This window comes from Grampus griseus (assembly GCF_964374135.1).
Source record: "Grampus griseus genome assembly, chromosome: 12".
NCBI lineage: Eukaryota > Metazoa > Chordata > Mammalia > Artiodactyla > Delphinidae > Grampus > Grampus griseus.
The window spans coordinates 50221548-50236775 of NC_139006.1; the positions used below are offsets into that span (position 1 = coordinate 50221548).

General features: G+C 39.4%; 1 protein-coding gene across 4 annotated transcripts in view; it reads left to right on the forward strand.

Annotated features, from left to right (window-relative positions):
* Positions 1-15228, forward strand: part of MAPRE2 (microtubule associated protein RP/EB family member 2) — a 164298-nt gene that overhangs the window by 121748 nt on the left and 27322 nt on the right. For all 4 annotated transcript variants that reach the window (XM_082667109.1, XM_082667108.1, XM_082667107.1 and 1 more), the window contains 2 exons: positions 2080-2225; positions 5086-5299. In XM_082667109.1, the coding sequence (XP_082523235.1) occupies positions 2080-2225; positions 5086-5299 (360 nt within the window). The remainder of the gene's footprint in view (positions 1-2079; positions 2226-5085; positions 5300-15228) is intronic.

The following is a 15228-nucleotide window of genomic DNA, read 5'->3' on the forward strand; positions in this document are numbered from 1 at the left end:
AACTAAAATTAGAACCGTCCTTTATATCATAGGCCAAAATAAATTCCACGTCTATTCAGAATGTAAATGTGAAACTTGAGACCATAAAAGTACTTAAGGAAAATACACATGAATATTTATGTAATCTTGGCTTGGGAAAGTTGCTAAGCATGATATAAAAATCAGAAGGCCATTAAAAATGTCAGTAGCGAATATTTAATGATCCAGAAAGGGAACCATGGTCTGTTAAATTTTTTAAAAAATAGAATGTTATATGCCAGAATATTAACAGTGGTTTTCTCTGGATGATGAGACCAGAGATGATTTTTCATTTCTTCCTTCACGCTCTGTATTCAAGTTTGGTGGGGTTTTTTTTGTTTGTTTCAAAAGCTGTTATTGCTTTTTAAATTTGGAAGATTTGCTTGCTGGATTTGTACGAACACATAGATACCGGTGTCTCCATAAGTAAATTTTATGCTAACCACTACAAAAGTGAAAATAACTCTTTAAAGAGCAGGTAATGAGACACTTGTGTGTAGACACCCCCATCTGTATAAAAATCATGTTGAATGGCTTTTGGTATTGGCTCCATCTGGTGGCGCTTCAAAAGGAGGACCTGAATAATTGGATGATGGCTGTAAGAATGCCCCCCAAGATTGATGCTTCTCTCACCTCCTCCAGTGTTTTTTGTTTTGGTTTGTTTTATTTTGTCTTGTTTTTAAGAGAACCCATCTGCTTGACTACAAAAGTACCAGTTTGTACTTAGGGTATTGGCATCTAAAGGAAGCATCACAGATATAAGGATTCTGGAGGTAATGTTTATTGTGGCCTATATTTCATCACTTTATACTCTTGCCTACAAATAATGAGTTGCCCCACCATTTCCTGTTGTAGCAGCCTTTAGATTCTTAATATCTGGTTCCCTCTTTCCTGGGATTCCTATCTCAGTAAAGGATGCTCAACATCTATTTGACATAAGAGACCAAGTGGGCTCTTCCTGTGTAAAGGTGAGTCGCCCAAACAGAATGAAAGGCTCCTCACAGAAACCTTGATACCGAAGGATGGAGGAGAGCCCTTTACGTTCAGAAAGGCATATCGTTGACACGTTACGGAAACAGACCAAGAGATCTGGAGAAGCAAAGAAAGAAAGAACACAGAAATGGCCATTTGTTCCATTCTCACCACTCAATTGCTTTTCCTACTTGTAAAAGAAAAATAATCATTCTGGCTTGGAATTTCTAAATGCCTTTAGCCTTTGTGAGTCGATGTGTATGACCTTCCTGGGATTTTCTAGTTGATATTGTTATGATCTAAGAGATCTGCATAAAATTTTTATATATATATATATATATATGAAAGACTTACTAATATCCCTTTTTCTATGACTGTTTCCTCAGGGAACTCATTGAACATGTCTGTTATTTTTATTTCTCAGTCATAAATGGCATGACTCTGAACTTCTGTAAGTTTCAGAGTCTCCATGTCTCCATCCTTCACGTTAATATAGGAACCTCATTGCTCTGGACTGAAATTAAATCGGTATACAACTGTTCTTGTTGTTAGTTGGCTTCGTTAAACGGTTTCACCTCAGTCATTTTGCAGGGTGGACATAAAACAGCTCGGGCGGCGTATGCATATTTTTTTGAGCTCCATATTTCATTCCATTTGCTCATGTTGAAATTTTCTGCTATTTTTCTCTTATGTATTTTAATGATTTGGAGCCAGTAGCAGCTAGATGGAAGGAAAAATATGTTCCTTTTTTTTCTGATAGAAGCTAAGAAGAGTTGTTCATATGCTGATTTCCTTGATGTTGAAGAATGAAGTTCTGTTCACTGTTTGTGGAATCTGGTGATGCTCTGGTGAACAGCGTCGGTACCACAGTGGTTAGGGATGGGGAAGTGGCAGGAGCTGCATCAAGGCACGTCCCTGCCCACCAGCACCCTCCCCTGGTGGATGAGGAGATGTGGGTGCAATGAGGAGAGGAGCACACACGGCAGGAGGGCTGAGGGCTCTGGGCTCCCAGCTCCCTCCTGCCCAGCAACCCTCAGTCGCACGTGGTACAGTCAGACTCACACTGGTCCTTTTCTTGTCTCTTTCCAGGAGCAGCCTACTGCCAGTTCATGGACATGCTCTTTCCTGGCTGCATTAGTTTGAAGAAAGTAAAATTTCAAGCGAAGTTGGAACATGAGTACATTCACAATTTTAAGCTTCTGCAAGCATCGTTTAAGCGAATGAATGTTGATAAGGTAGGAGACGCACTTGTACCTCCATAAAATGTATTGTCTTTGCTTAAAATGGTTTTTATGCAGAGATGCAAACATCCAAAAATGTGTCAATGGGATATATCTTGACATCACTATAGTAGGTTGGGTCCTGTACTGGGCATAAAGCACCAACCCTCACTTCCCATATTTGCATGAGGTTTTTATTTGAGGAGATTTCTAAACTTGTAGCCATTAGACTAAAAACGCTAACAGAAATTATGAATGCTGAAATGTTGTTATTCTGTATTAGCATTGCAGATGAGCAATTTTTATGTTTGCCAGATGCCACTGTGGTTCTTTGAGTGTTTTGTTTCTTTAAAGAAATAGCATAGTACGGTAGAAATGGCACGGGTTTGAATCCCAGCACCATGACTTGAGCAAGTTATTTAAATTATTTGAGTCTGAGTTTACCCATCTGTGAAATGGGACTAAAACCCCCTTCCCTGTGGTTATGAAATTAAAGCGAGGACTGCATGTTAAAGTGTCCAGTATATACACTCAGATTCTCACTCAATGTCCATAAAATATTCTTTCACCCACTTTGAACTTCATAATTTTATTCTAGAGTGATACAAATGAAGTTAGACTAGAGTCCTTTTTCCCCCATAGAGGACTATTGCTGAAGCCCCTTCAGGCTCTGCATGTTTCCTGCTATTCAAGTACATATTACGTTCATAGTCTTTATTTAGGATATAGCTCTTGGAGTGAATAGTTTGGAAAGAAATGAATTTTGAATAAGGGAAAAGAGAAAAAACAGCAGGGGAGAAATAGAAAGTTTTCTTTTCATAGATAGTAGCAATAAATAGGCTATGGAAATAAAAATTTAAATTTGGGGGCTTCCCTGGTGGCGCAGTGGTTGAGAGTCTGCCTGCCGATGCAAGGGTTCGTGCCCTGGTCCGAGAAGATCCCACATGCCGTGGAACAGCTGGGCCCGTGAGCCATGGCCACTGAGCCTGCGCGTCCAGAGCCTGTGCTCCGCAACGGGAGAGGCCACAGCAGTGAGAGGCCTGCATACCGCAAAAAAAAAAAAAAAAAAAAATTTAAATTTTGGGTTATAAGAGATAGAGGTTAAAAAGGAAAGAAAAGTTTGCTGAACTGTATATATTTTTTAATTTATGCAGTTAATATCTTCCTAAATCAAAGCATTCTTATCAAAATATTAAGAAAATTTTGGCTTCTCATTTTCTCACAATTTTTATTGCAAAACATATATCCTCTTTAACATTTTAATTTTTTGACTCCTTTTCAACTTGATATCCTTTGCTGTGGTTAATTTCCAATTAGCTCCTTCTGTATTTATTCAAAACCAGAGTTATATAGATTCTTCTTCCTTATTAGCATCACTTCTCTGTACACTTCTGTATCATTTTTCTATACATGCTTCTAGATCAAAAAGGAAAGAAACACCCATTCATACGTTTATTGACGGAACTTGCTGTGTAACAAAGTTGGGGACTCCATATCTCCGTAGAAGTGTACACTCAAGAGAGTGGGTCAGCCATTGTTAAGAAATTTGAAGATAGGGAATTCCCTGGCAGACCAGTGGTTAGGACTCCCAGCTTTCACTGCCGAGGGCACAGGTTCAATCCTGTGTTAGAGAACTAGGATCCTGCAAGCCACGGTGTGGCCCAAAAAAAGAAAAAAAGAAATTTGAAGATAAAATTCTTGTACTGGAGGAACACTGACCTTTATGACCTTTGTTGGCCTCTCTAGCTTAATATGCTATGATTCTACCCAAAGATCCTGGTATAGAGACAGTGATCCCTGTTCATGTTTGTCATAGCCTGCGACAGCACGTGGGAAGCACATGTACAAATATTTCCTTGCCACCTCAGATTTTGAACTTATGACCCTGGAACTTTCATTTTGATAGGAATTGCTAAGTTAAGTCAACAGAAGTTAAGTGCCTGCTTTGAATGGCTAATGCATCATCATCATCTAAAACTGTTTATAAATGTTCACGTTTGGCAGAGAGCAAAATATAGTAGCATGTTAATTAAAGGGCCTTATGCTCCAAGAAGGCACTTTCTAAAACAATCACAATACCAGCATAAACAAAACTTATAAATCAGAAAACATGAAAATACTTATATTTGTACAATGAAAAGACCTCGAAAGGGAATACTGATTGGCTCTTTAGACTGCCCTTTAAAAACACTTAATTTACACCCAGTCTTGATAAGATAGTTACAAAATACAAAAAGAAACCTGTTTAAGACATGTACCCCCCTGGCACATTAACTGTGCTCCAGTGTAACCCATGAATTACTGAGCCCTGTATTGTGGTTAGTTGTTTTTATTTTATGCTTGTCTCTCTACATTGTAAAGACACTCCGTGAAAGCTCATTTTGTTTCATAGGAACCATTAGATTAGTGTGAGTTCTCATTGACTTGAGTCTTATTCATTCGTACTCTCTAATAGCTACAGTCCTTTTAAGAGCTTATTCCAACACAGCTAGACCAAGTGTTACAAAGAAATAAGGAAAACCTTTCAACCTTGAAACAGCACAACATCCCAGACCCATGTTTTGGGGGGGATATGCTTTGGCAATAAACATTCTACGAAGAGGATCCGCCCCTCTTGACAGCTCAGGGTATTCCTTGTTTCGTGTGGTTTGTTCAGATGTATTAAATATTCCAGGAGAACCAACTACGACATTTTAATTTTTCTTTAATATAATGAAAAATTATATGAATTCTGGAGTACCACTGGCTAAGACACTGGGGGAGAGGCCAGCAGACATGAATTGCGGATGTAAGGTTATATTTAGGGAACACTTCAGTTGTATTCAATACAAACAAGGCTGAGGGTCGTGACTCACCAGGTGATTTTATATTGCAGGTAATTCCAGTGGAAAAGCTCGTGAAAGGGCGTTTCCAGGACAACCTGGATTTTATTCAGTGGTTTAAGAAGTTCTATGATGCTAACTACGATGGCAAGGAGTATGACCCCGTAGAAGCACGACAAGGGCAAGATGCAATTCCTCCTCCCGACCCCGGCGAACAGATCTTCAACCTGCCCAAGAAGTCTCACCATGCAAACTCCCCGACAGCAGGTACCGTAACAATGAAATCCTAGAGTCACTTTCACAGGCCCTCCTGCGCCGTACTGTGAACCGATTTACACTTTTAAATATAGATCATCATCTATAATCCTTCAGAGGAAATTCATGAAATAGCCATCCTGTCTCCTGTGTGGGCAGTGCCAATTTCTATGTGATGACATTCAGCAAGACCTCACTTAGCCAACTTCATCCCAAAGTGAAGTCACTGAGGATAAATACCTAGAACTTTAAAAAATGTTTTAACTATTTTAGAGAAAAATCTTTCTAAAATACATTACAAACATTCTTGTGTAGAAAACAGACTTTACCAAGCAGAATGTGTTCTTGTCCAATGAGGGTCATTAGTATAAACATCAGCTGTGACACTGCAGAGGTAAACGATGAAATCCTCAGAAACCATGTGTTTCCATCCTGAACACCAGTGTTCACACTTGTTAAGTCAACAGCCTTAATTCTGTAAGAATGCAAATTCCTTATTTATGCCCAACTTCCAATGAGAATTATTAGAAATGATTATAACAAGACTAATACTAAACTGTGTGGACATGTGTCTGGAACTCAAGGAAGTGTCGGCTAGAGGTAAACATTGGTGAGTCTTCCATATCCAGGTAATTGAAGCTGGAAGTGAGTCCCCAGGGAGAAGGGTAGAGTCCCTGAGGAACTTGAACATTTCATGTTTTGGTAGAAAAGGAAGGGCTTACATAGGACCAGGGAAGACACCAGAAAGATTGAAAGAAATGAAGGAATGACGTGTCAGGGAAATAGAAGGAAGGGAGCAGAACGGTCACCATTGTCTAAATCTGCTAAGGAGTCAAGTACAACGAGGACTGGAAGGGTCCTTTGGGGTCACTCAGTGGAATGATGGGTCCAGGAGGGGGCTGAGGAATTGGAGAAAGGAAACTGAGACAGCATAAAAATCCAACTTCAACGCCATAGAATAAATACGCTTAAACGAAGCACAGATCTTTGGGAATACATACATTTAAGAGGCAAGAGGAAAAAGAGGAAGCTGAGAAAAGGAGGAACATCAGGGGAAAAACCAGCTCAACATCAGAGAACAAACAGTAGGACGTTTTTAGAAAGAGGGATCACCAACAGCGCTGAGTATTAATTGTTGGAGAGATCAGATAGGATGAAGCCTGAAAATAGGCCAAAGAAAGAAATCTGCCTCCCGGGAGGTGATTAAGAGTTCTTTAGAGAATTGGTCTGTAGAAATGCTGAATCCATACACCTAGATGGCAGCGGCTTATGAACAAGGGCATGACACACAAACGTGAAAGTGATGCGAGAGGAGATTCCACCTTCTCCAAATCAGGAGAATAAGTGGAGGAAATAAAAACATTTTGTTGGTGTCGGGGGAAAAGCTGACAGTTGCTTTAGGAAGTAAGCTTGGGGAGAGAACGGTATTGTCCTCGATTTGATTTTGTTTGCTTTTAGGACACGGCACAAGGAGCAGGTTTGTAAGATGGGAGAAAGGTCCATGAGAAGGAATAATAGGAAAAAGGAGGGGAAACTGGTGGAACAATGACCCTGAGGCTGGAGGGAAAAAATGGGGTCAAGGGCATCGAAAGAGGTTTGGCGAGGAAAGGGAATGTTTACCTTTTTTCAGAACAGAAGTGCTGGGAAGAGTTTGGGTAAAAATGAAGCCACAGGGAGTTTGGGGAACAAAAGTTTATTGCAGTTCAAACAGGCCTTCAGCTTTTGTCAGAAAGTGTCATTATTCTAGGACCAGGATAGAGAAGGGGAGTGGTGTGTCTCCTTCAGAGCTGGGGAGACACAGGCAGATGGAGTTGGGGGACAGGAAGGTACGAAAACCAAGAGCAGCTGGTAGCTCTCACCGCAAGCTCTTTTTCTGCAGCTGCTAATGATGTACAGATTCATCTTGAAACTCAGCTGCTACTTTTTCAAGTTTTCAGCAGTGGAACCGGACAGGCCTCAGAACATTTTTCTTCTACAGTCATAACGTGTCCTTAAATTGGCACCAACCATTCTAACCCCACCCCGCCCCCAAACAGAACTGTCATTATGCTGCCTTGGCCTCATTTTCAAGGAATTCCCTCATCTGTCTTTCACAAAAGCCACAGAGAAACTTGTGCCATTTTGATAGAAAGAATGTCCATGAATCTGGAAAAGAAATATGTTGTTTCCAGAGCTTAACTTCTCTGGTGACAAAGCTCAGGAAACACATTAAAGTCAGCAGATCATAAATCTGGTTTTTAATGTTCTGGAAGACAGTATTGCCAAGGCTTGTGTTCCTGATACCTCGACCATGTTTACCTCATTGGTCTTAATCAAGGAGGAAGGATATTTCCAGAAGTCAAACCAGTCATACGGTTTTTTATGAGACATGTTCTGACTCTTGGACATGGTGGGGTAGTAAAACTATACTGAAAAAATTCTAGCAAGGTATACATCACATGTAGAACATTGTTTTAAAAGCTATAATAGGAGAAAGGCTCCTATAAATACAATGAGACCTCATTTTTTTCTGGAGGTCATGTATCCAACTCTTGGGAAAACAGCCAAGAAAGTGTAAGTCAAAATGTCTTCTAAGAGTCAGAATAGGTGTTGTAAAATCTGTGCTATAAAATTCATACACTTTACTCTTTCCACAAGGGAGAGTTCCTAGAATACTTACCCAGAGTCTGTTTGCTCTTTCTTTTATATATATTTAGTTATTTTTAAAATTGACATCTAATTGACACACCACATTGTATTAGTTTCAGGTGTACAACATAGTGATTTGGCATTTGTACACATTGCAAAATGATCACCACAATGATTCCAGTTACCATCTGTACCATACAAAGTTGATACGATATTATTGACTATATTCCCCATGCTGTACTTTACACCCGCATGACCTATTTAGTTTATAACTGGAAACTTGTACTTCTCGACCCCCCTTTATTTGCTCTTTCTTGACTTGGATATAATTATAACAAACATGGGGATATGGTTTCTCAGCGTGTATCTTATTAGGGCAAGGAGTATACTGATAGCACTACAAAATGTGAACATCAATCAAAGAAGAGCCAAAAAATCTTAATGAAACCTTATAAATAGTCCAGCAGCCGGAGATCTCTATTGCTGAATGAAAGAGCTCCGTGTCTCTCAGTAGCCCTCAAGATCTGTATGACACCAGCATGTACTAATCGATACACTCAGAGTTCCCTTCTAATTCTTAAGATTTTAATTTTCTATTTATAATCATCTCTCCCATGAATTATTTTACAGTCTCTAAACTAGCCTGTCTGCCTCTGGTCTGAAACCATTCGAGACCATCCTCGTCGTACATAGGTCTGATTGTGTCCATCCAAAATTTAAGACAAATTAAAGTGCTTGATGAGGTGAGGGTCAGCTGTCTGGGAAATTCACATATCTATGCCAGTCATCTCCCAGTGATGCCAGGTCAGTAGCATTCAGCAGTAATTTCTGTGCCCATCTCTAGGCCTTGGCCGTTAATCATCTGTATTAGTGGAAACAAGCAACGTCTGGTGTAATCGAAAACAGGAGATGGTCTTTAATTATTTTTTCCTTTTGGCTTTGGGATATTTGGTTCATTTTGCAGTGGCTTTATCTCTCTCCAAATATATCCTTAAACTAATATTAAAAGTCATTTGCATGTCCTGACTATAAAACGTGCTAGATTTTTCTGCCATTTCAGTATAGACACCAGTATTCCGTGGATTCAGAGAAGCCATAGAACCCGTGTCTGTGTGAACCCGTGTCTGTGTGTAAGTCTGGGTGACTTACCTGGGCCGTAACAAGCTTCAGCATGAGCAGAGGCTGTCGCTAAGGGTGGATGGCTGCCTGGCAAGTCTTATTCTATCTACATCCTGAGGAATTGCATCTTGAATTGCTTTTGATCTCCCAACAAGGAGCATATGTTAAAATACACATTTTTATAATGACAGATATCTATTAAGTGCATATGTCATCGTGAGTCATGATGTTTATAAATTTATTGCTATGAGCCATATCTGCAACTCGAGATAGCTGTCAGCGGGATCAGTTTTTATGTGTGAGCACTTAACTAAACTTAAAACGAAATTTGAGGTTGCGGTTCCTATAGCAACCACAGCTTAGACATGTTGCAAATCCACATATATTAATGCATTGAAATCAAACTCCCATATACAAATATAGTGTGATGGATTTAGAGTTGCTATGGAAATTGATTCTGAGCTTTCTCTTTTCCTTAGGGACTTTCCTTTAGGCATTGTAGCCTCAAAATAAGATTAGTAGAAATACTAGAAAAATGATTTCAAAAAGGAAGCAACCTAAGAATTAGAATTGAATAGAATAAAGCATTTGAATGATCATAATTAAATTCCTACATGGAGATTTAAATAAATCCTAACAGCGACTTTCAAAAACTGTATCGAGTGTATGAATACTCTCACTCTTAATTATCTTTAATTTTGGGTTCTCTAAGGCTGTTCGTACAACCTTAACAAAGTGATTATGTTTATTGATTTTATTTGTTTACCAGTGTTTGCATATTCTTTGAGTACCTGAAATTTAAGTAAGCATCGCCTATCACCTTTGCGGAAAGAAGAGTTGCTTTTACTTTCCCCAAAAGTTTGGGGGTTTTGGGGGTTTTTTTTTAAGAGAAGCAATGCGATGTAGCAGTTTACAGTGGGGTTTTTTATCCTTGTTCTGATCTTGATTTTCTGGCCCAGAATGTGGTCTCCCTTGGTCAGTGTCACTTGAAAAGAATATGCATTCTGCAGTTGTTGGTCGTATGGTGTTTTAGAAATATCAGTATCAAGGTAGTGGATGGTGTTATTCAGATCATCTCTGTTTTTACTGATTTGTTGTTGTTGTCTCATTCTAACAATTGCTGCAAAGAGAGTGTTAACATTTATTGTGGAATTACCGGTTTGTCCCTTTAATTCTCTCAATTTTGGTTTCCTGTATTTAGGGCTCTGTTGTTAGATGCGTAGATATTTCTGATTGTTGAGTCATGCTGATGAATTGACCTTTGTATTTTATAAGGCTTCCCTCTTTATCTTTGGTAATACTCTTTGTCTTGAAGTCTATTTTATCTAATTATTAATATAGCCACTCCAGCTTTCTTATGCTTACTGTTTGCGCGGTGTATCTTTCTCCATAACAGGTAAATTTCCACCTATCTTTGTCTTTATATTTAAAGTGTGTCTCTTATAAACAGCATGTAATTGGGTCTTGCATTTTTTATTCATTCTGATAATCTCTGGACATTGGAGCGTACAGTCCATTGTTAATGTAATTATTGATTTGGTTGGATTTAGATCTATCATTTGTTTTCTGCTTGTCCCTTTGTTTTTTGTTTCTCCGTTTCTTTTTTCCTGTTGTCTTCTGAATTTTAAAAATATTTTTTAGCATTCCATCTTAATTTATCCATTGCCTTTTTAACGGTACCGCTTTGCATTGATTTTCTTTTCCAGTGGCTGTTCTAACGATTACCGTATATATTCTTACCTTTTCACAGGGTACTTAATATTTCGTGTAAAATGTGGAACCCTGGCAACCCTTCCCTCCACTGTCGTTTGTTTTGGCTGTCATATGTATTACATTATAAACCCCACGAGGCAGTGTTATAACTTTTGTTTTAAATCAACACTGTCTGATATCGTGGCTTGTGAGCACTTGAAATGTGCTTATTCTGCCTTGAAATGTGGTGCAGGTACACAATGCGTGCTGAATTTAGAAGACTTGGTATGGGAAAAAATATAAAACTAGTTAATAATTTTTATATTGATTACACATAGAAATTATAATTTGCATATATTGTGTACATTTTGCATATATATTAAAATTCATCTCAAGATTTTTTTTAATGTGGCTACTAGAAAATGTTTACTTACATGGTTCCCATTATATTTCTATTAGGCAATGCTGCTTTAAATAGTCATATGAATTTTAAAGATATTAAGAGAAAAAACTTATTTATTTTTCATATTTTTACCATTTCCAGTGTTCTTCATTCATTCCTGAACATCTGAGTTCCCTACTAATTTAATTTCTCTTGAGACTGAATAACTTTCTTCAGCATTTCTTGTAGAGCAGGTGCAATGGCAACAAATTCTTTTAGTTTTCCTTTTTCTATGAATGTCTTTATTTCACCTTCATTCTTTTGTTTTTTAAACTTCTGTGCATCAAAGTACACTTTTTTTTTAAATTTAATTATTTATTTATTTATTTATGGCTGCGTTGGGTCTTCATTGCTGTGTGTGGGCTTTCTCTAGTTGCGGTGAGCAGGGGCTACTCTTCGTTACAATGCACGGGCCTCTCATTGCGGTGGCTTCTCTTGTTGTAGAGCGCGGGCTTCATGGCTCGCAGGCTCTAGAGCGTAGGCTCAGCAGTTGTGAGGCACAGGCTTAGTTGCTCCGCGGCATGTGGGATCTTCCTGGACCAGGGCTTGAACCTGTGTCACCTGCATTGGCAGATGGATTCTTAACCACTGTGCCACCAGGGAAGACCTCACCTTCAATTTTTTTTTTTTTTTTTTTTTTGTGGTACGCGGGCCTCTCACTGTTGCGGCCTCTCCTGTTGCGGAGCACAGGCTCCGTATGCGCAGACTCAGTGGCCATGGCTTACGGGCGCAGCCGCTCCGCGGCATGTGGGATCTTCCCGGACCGGGGCACGAACCCGTGTCCCCTGCATCGGCAGGCGGACTCTCAACCACTGCACCCCCAGGGAATCCCCTCACCTTCATTCTTAAAGAAAATTTTCCTAGGTAAAGAATTCAGACTGATCTTTTATTCCTCCCTCCCTCCTGTTAAAGATATCTTTCCACTATCTGTGACCTCTAAAGATAAGAAATGCATACTCATTCTAATCACCTTCCCCTATAATGATAAGTTGTTTTTCTCTGGATGCAGTCAAGACTCTTTATCTGTGGGTTTCAGTAGTGTGGCTATGATGTTCTCTTTGAACTTATCTTGTTTTGGAGTTCATTAGACTTCTTAAATCTATAAGTTTATGTCTTTTACCACATTTGGGAGATTTTCAGCCATTATTTTGTCAAATTTCTTTCAGCTCCATTCTCTCTATCCTATTTTTCTGGGACTTCATTTTTCCATATGTTAGAGCTTTTGAAATTATCCCTCAGGTCCCTGAGGCTCATTTTTTTCCAGTATTCTCTCTATTGTTTAGATGGTTTCTATTAATGTATCTTCAAGTTAGCCCTCTTCTTCCTCTGTCATCTACATTCTACTACTGAGCATTTTTTAAATTTCAACTTCTTTTTTTCAGTTTTAATTTTTTTTCTTTCTCTCTTGAGATTGCCTATCTTTCATTTATTATGAGCATACTTTACCTGACTGGGAATGGTTATGATAGCTGCTTTAAAGTTCTTGTCTGCTAATTCCACCATTTCCTGACTCTTCATATGTTGAGTAATTTTGGATTGTGTCCTAGACATTGTGATGTTATATTATGGAGACTCTGGATTTTGTTATATTGCTCTGCAGAGTGTTGATGTTTCTGATGTAACAGGTATTAACTCAGAGTCCAAGTAAAAAGTACTCAAAAAGTTATATTTCACTCAAGGGTTCTAACCTTGGCCTCAAGCCTGTACCATTATACAAGACCTTTTTCCTTATTATTGCCAGGATGCAAATCTTCATTTATCTTTTGAGAAACTCCACCCTTTAAACATAAATGTTAGTCTCACCCCAAAGCTATCATTTACTCTAAGAAATGAATATTTCCCATGTCTTCTCTTTAGACTTAAGCAGTCCATAATGGCATTTACTTTCCAGAACCCTGTTAGGATAGGCACAGGCAGTGCCACCTTTCTGGTCCCTTCATGATCTCTCCATCAAAGAGAAGTCAGGGCTATTTATTCTTACAACTTCCCAGTGTATATCTGCCTGGTACTGCTGTCTCACAGTCCCCAGTCACCTAACCACATACTGTACTATCCCTATACCTACTTACTTCAAGGATCCAATGTTAATTTTAAAAGATCATGCAATATCAACTCATAACAAGGAAGAAATGCATTTTTCTTACCAGTCCCGTAATTAACAAGACTTCTTTTCAAATAGGTGTTAGCACGTCTCCTTATTATCTGAACAATGTATCTTTCACTCAGTCCCTGCCCTATATCAGCATTGCATGCCCTTGGCCTGTTCATGTTGAGAAACCATCCCATTGCTAAGCTGCATACCAGTTAATGGCTACACCCTTAGCTACAAGTAGGCCTGGAGAAAATGGGAAAAAATTATGATGGTCCAATTAATTAAATTCTTAGATGACATTCCCTACTCCCTAGAAGGAGAAGAGGGGTATTGGTGGTTTTGTTCCTCCAGTTACACATCTATCGTATGTGAAATATATAAGATAGGCGTTGGGATACTTTTCTCCTCGAAGAATAATTAAAACGGCATTTCCGTATCTATAACACTGATAAAACCACAGCATCACATATGAGCAGTGCTCTGCCTTGCCAGGAGACTGAGTATCTATGAGTTTGGAATATTGGGCACAGAGAGGAGCAAAGAGTCATGAAGAATTCAGGAGCTTCAGATAGGAATCTTCTGGCAGTGCCTGTGTAAGAGGCCAAGGGCTTCTTCCAAGGAAGAGCCCTGCATTTTTCATTTCCATCACAATGAGTTTGCTTAAGGAAACAGCACCTTTGACAGACAATTTACTAATTCAGTTTATAATTTTTAATTGTTTTGGCTTTGGGGGATCAAAATATGTCAGAGTTTCGTTTTTTTTAAAACCGGAATTTTTTCAAGCTTGGAGATCAAAACCTACAAAATGTTGTGGTGTTATTGTTGTGTAACTCTCAAAATCTAAATCTAATATGAATAGAATTTTTAATGGAAGTTAGGGAAAAGGAAAACATTTAAAATGTAGAGGGAGTCATCAAATATAGAGGGAGTAAGTATTGAATACATACTAAATGCCAGCTATTGTTCTAAACACTTAGCCTGTGTTAGCTCAGTTTAGCTTCACAACAATCCTAAATGGTAGAGAGTTCCCATTACACCCCTATTTTAAAGTTGAGGAAACTGAGGCACAGAGAGGTTCAGCAACTTGTCAGGGTCACACACTGGAAATAGGGAACCCTGTGATTCCAGAGCCCGATGCTCTCTAACCATTATATTATTATATTGCCCCTCTCAAATATCATGGATATGGTCTTATGTTAAGTTCTTATCTGCTCCCCACACTATACTGAACCGCGTAAATTTTCACAAACGAAATTCAAATTGCATACTGAATGGAGGAAATAAAAGGCCCTCCAGTGTTATAAAGCAGGGGTCCCCAACCCCCGGGCCACAGACTGGTAGCAGTCCGTGGCCTGTTAGGAACCAGGCCGCACAGCAGGAGGTGAGCGGCAGGCGAGCGGCAGGCAGGCGAAGCTTCATCTGTATTTACAGCCGCTCCCCATCGCTCCCCAGTGTCACATTACTGCTAAACCATCCCCCCCTCCCCCAGTCCGTGGAAAAATTGTCTTCCACGGAACCGGTCCCTGGTGCCAAAAAAGTTGGCGACCACTGTTGTAAAGGTTTGAAACAGCACATGCTGTTCTATTCAAATGGCATTTATTTTTTTAAAGAGCAATAATTTTTATTTATTTTTTATTTTTTTAAGGGTTTTTTTAAAATAAATTTATTTATTTATTTTTGGCTGCGTTGGGTCTTTGTTGCTGCACATGGGCTTTCTCTAGTTGCCGTGAGCGGGGACTACTCTTCGTTGTGGTGCATGGGCTTCTCATTGCGGTGGCTTCTCTTGTTGCGGAGCATGGGCTGTAGGCACGCCGGCCTCAGTAGTTGTAGCTCGCAGGCTCTAGAGCGCAGGCTCAGTAGTTGTGGCGCACGGGCTTACTTGCTCCGCGGCATGTGGGATCTTCTCGGACCAGGGATCAAACCTGTGTCCCCTGCATTGACAGGCAGATTCTTAACCACTGCACCACC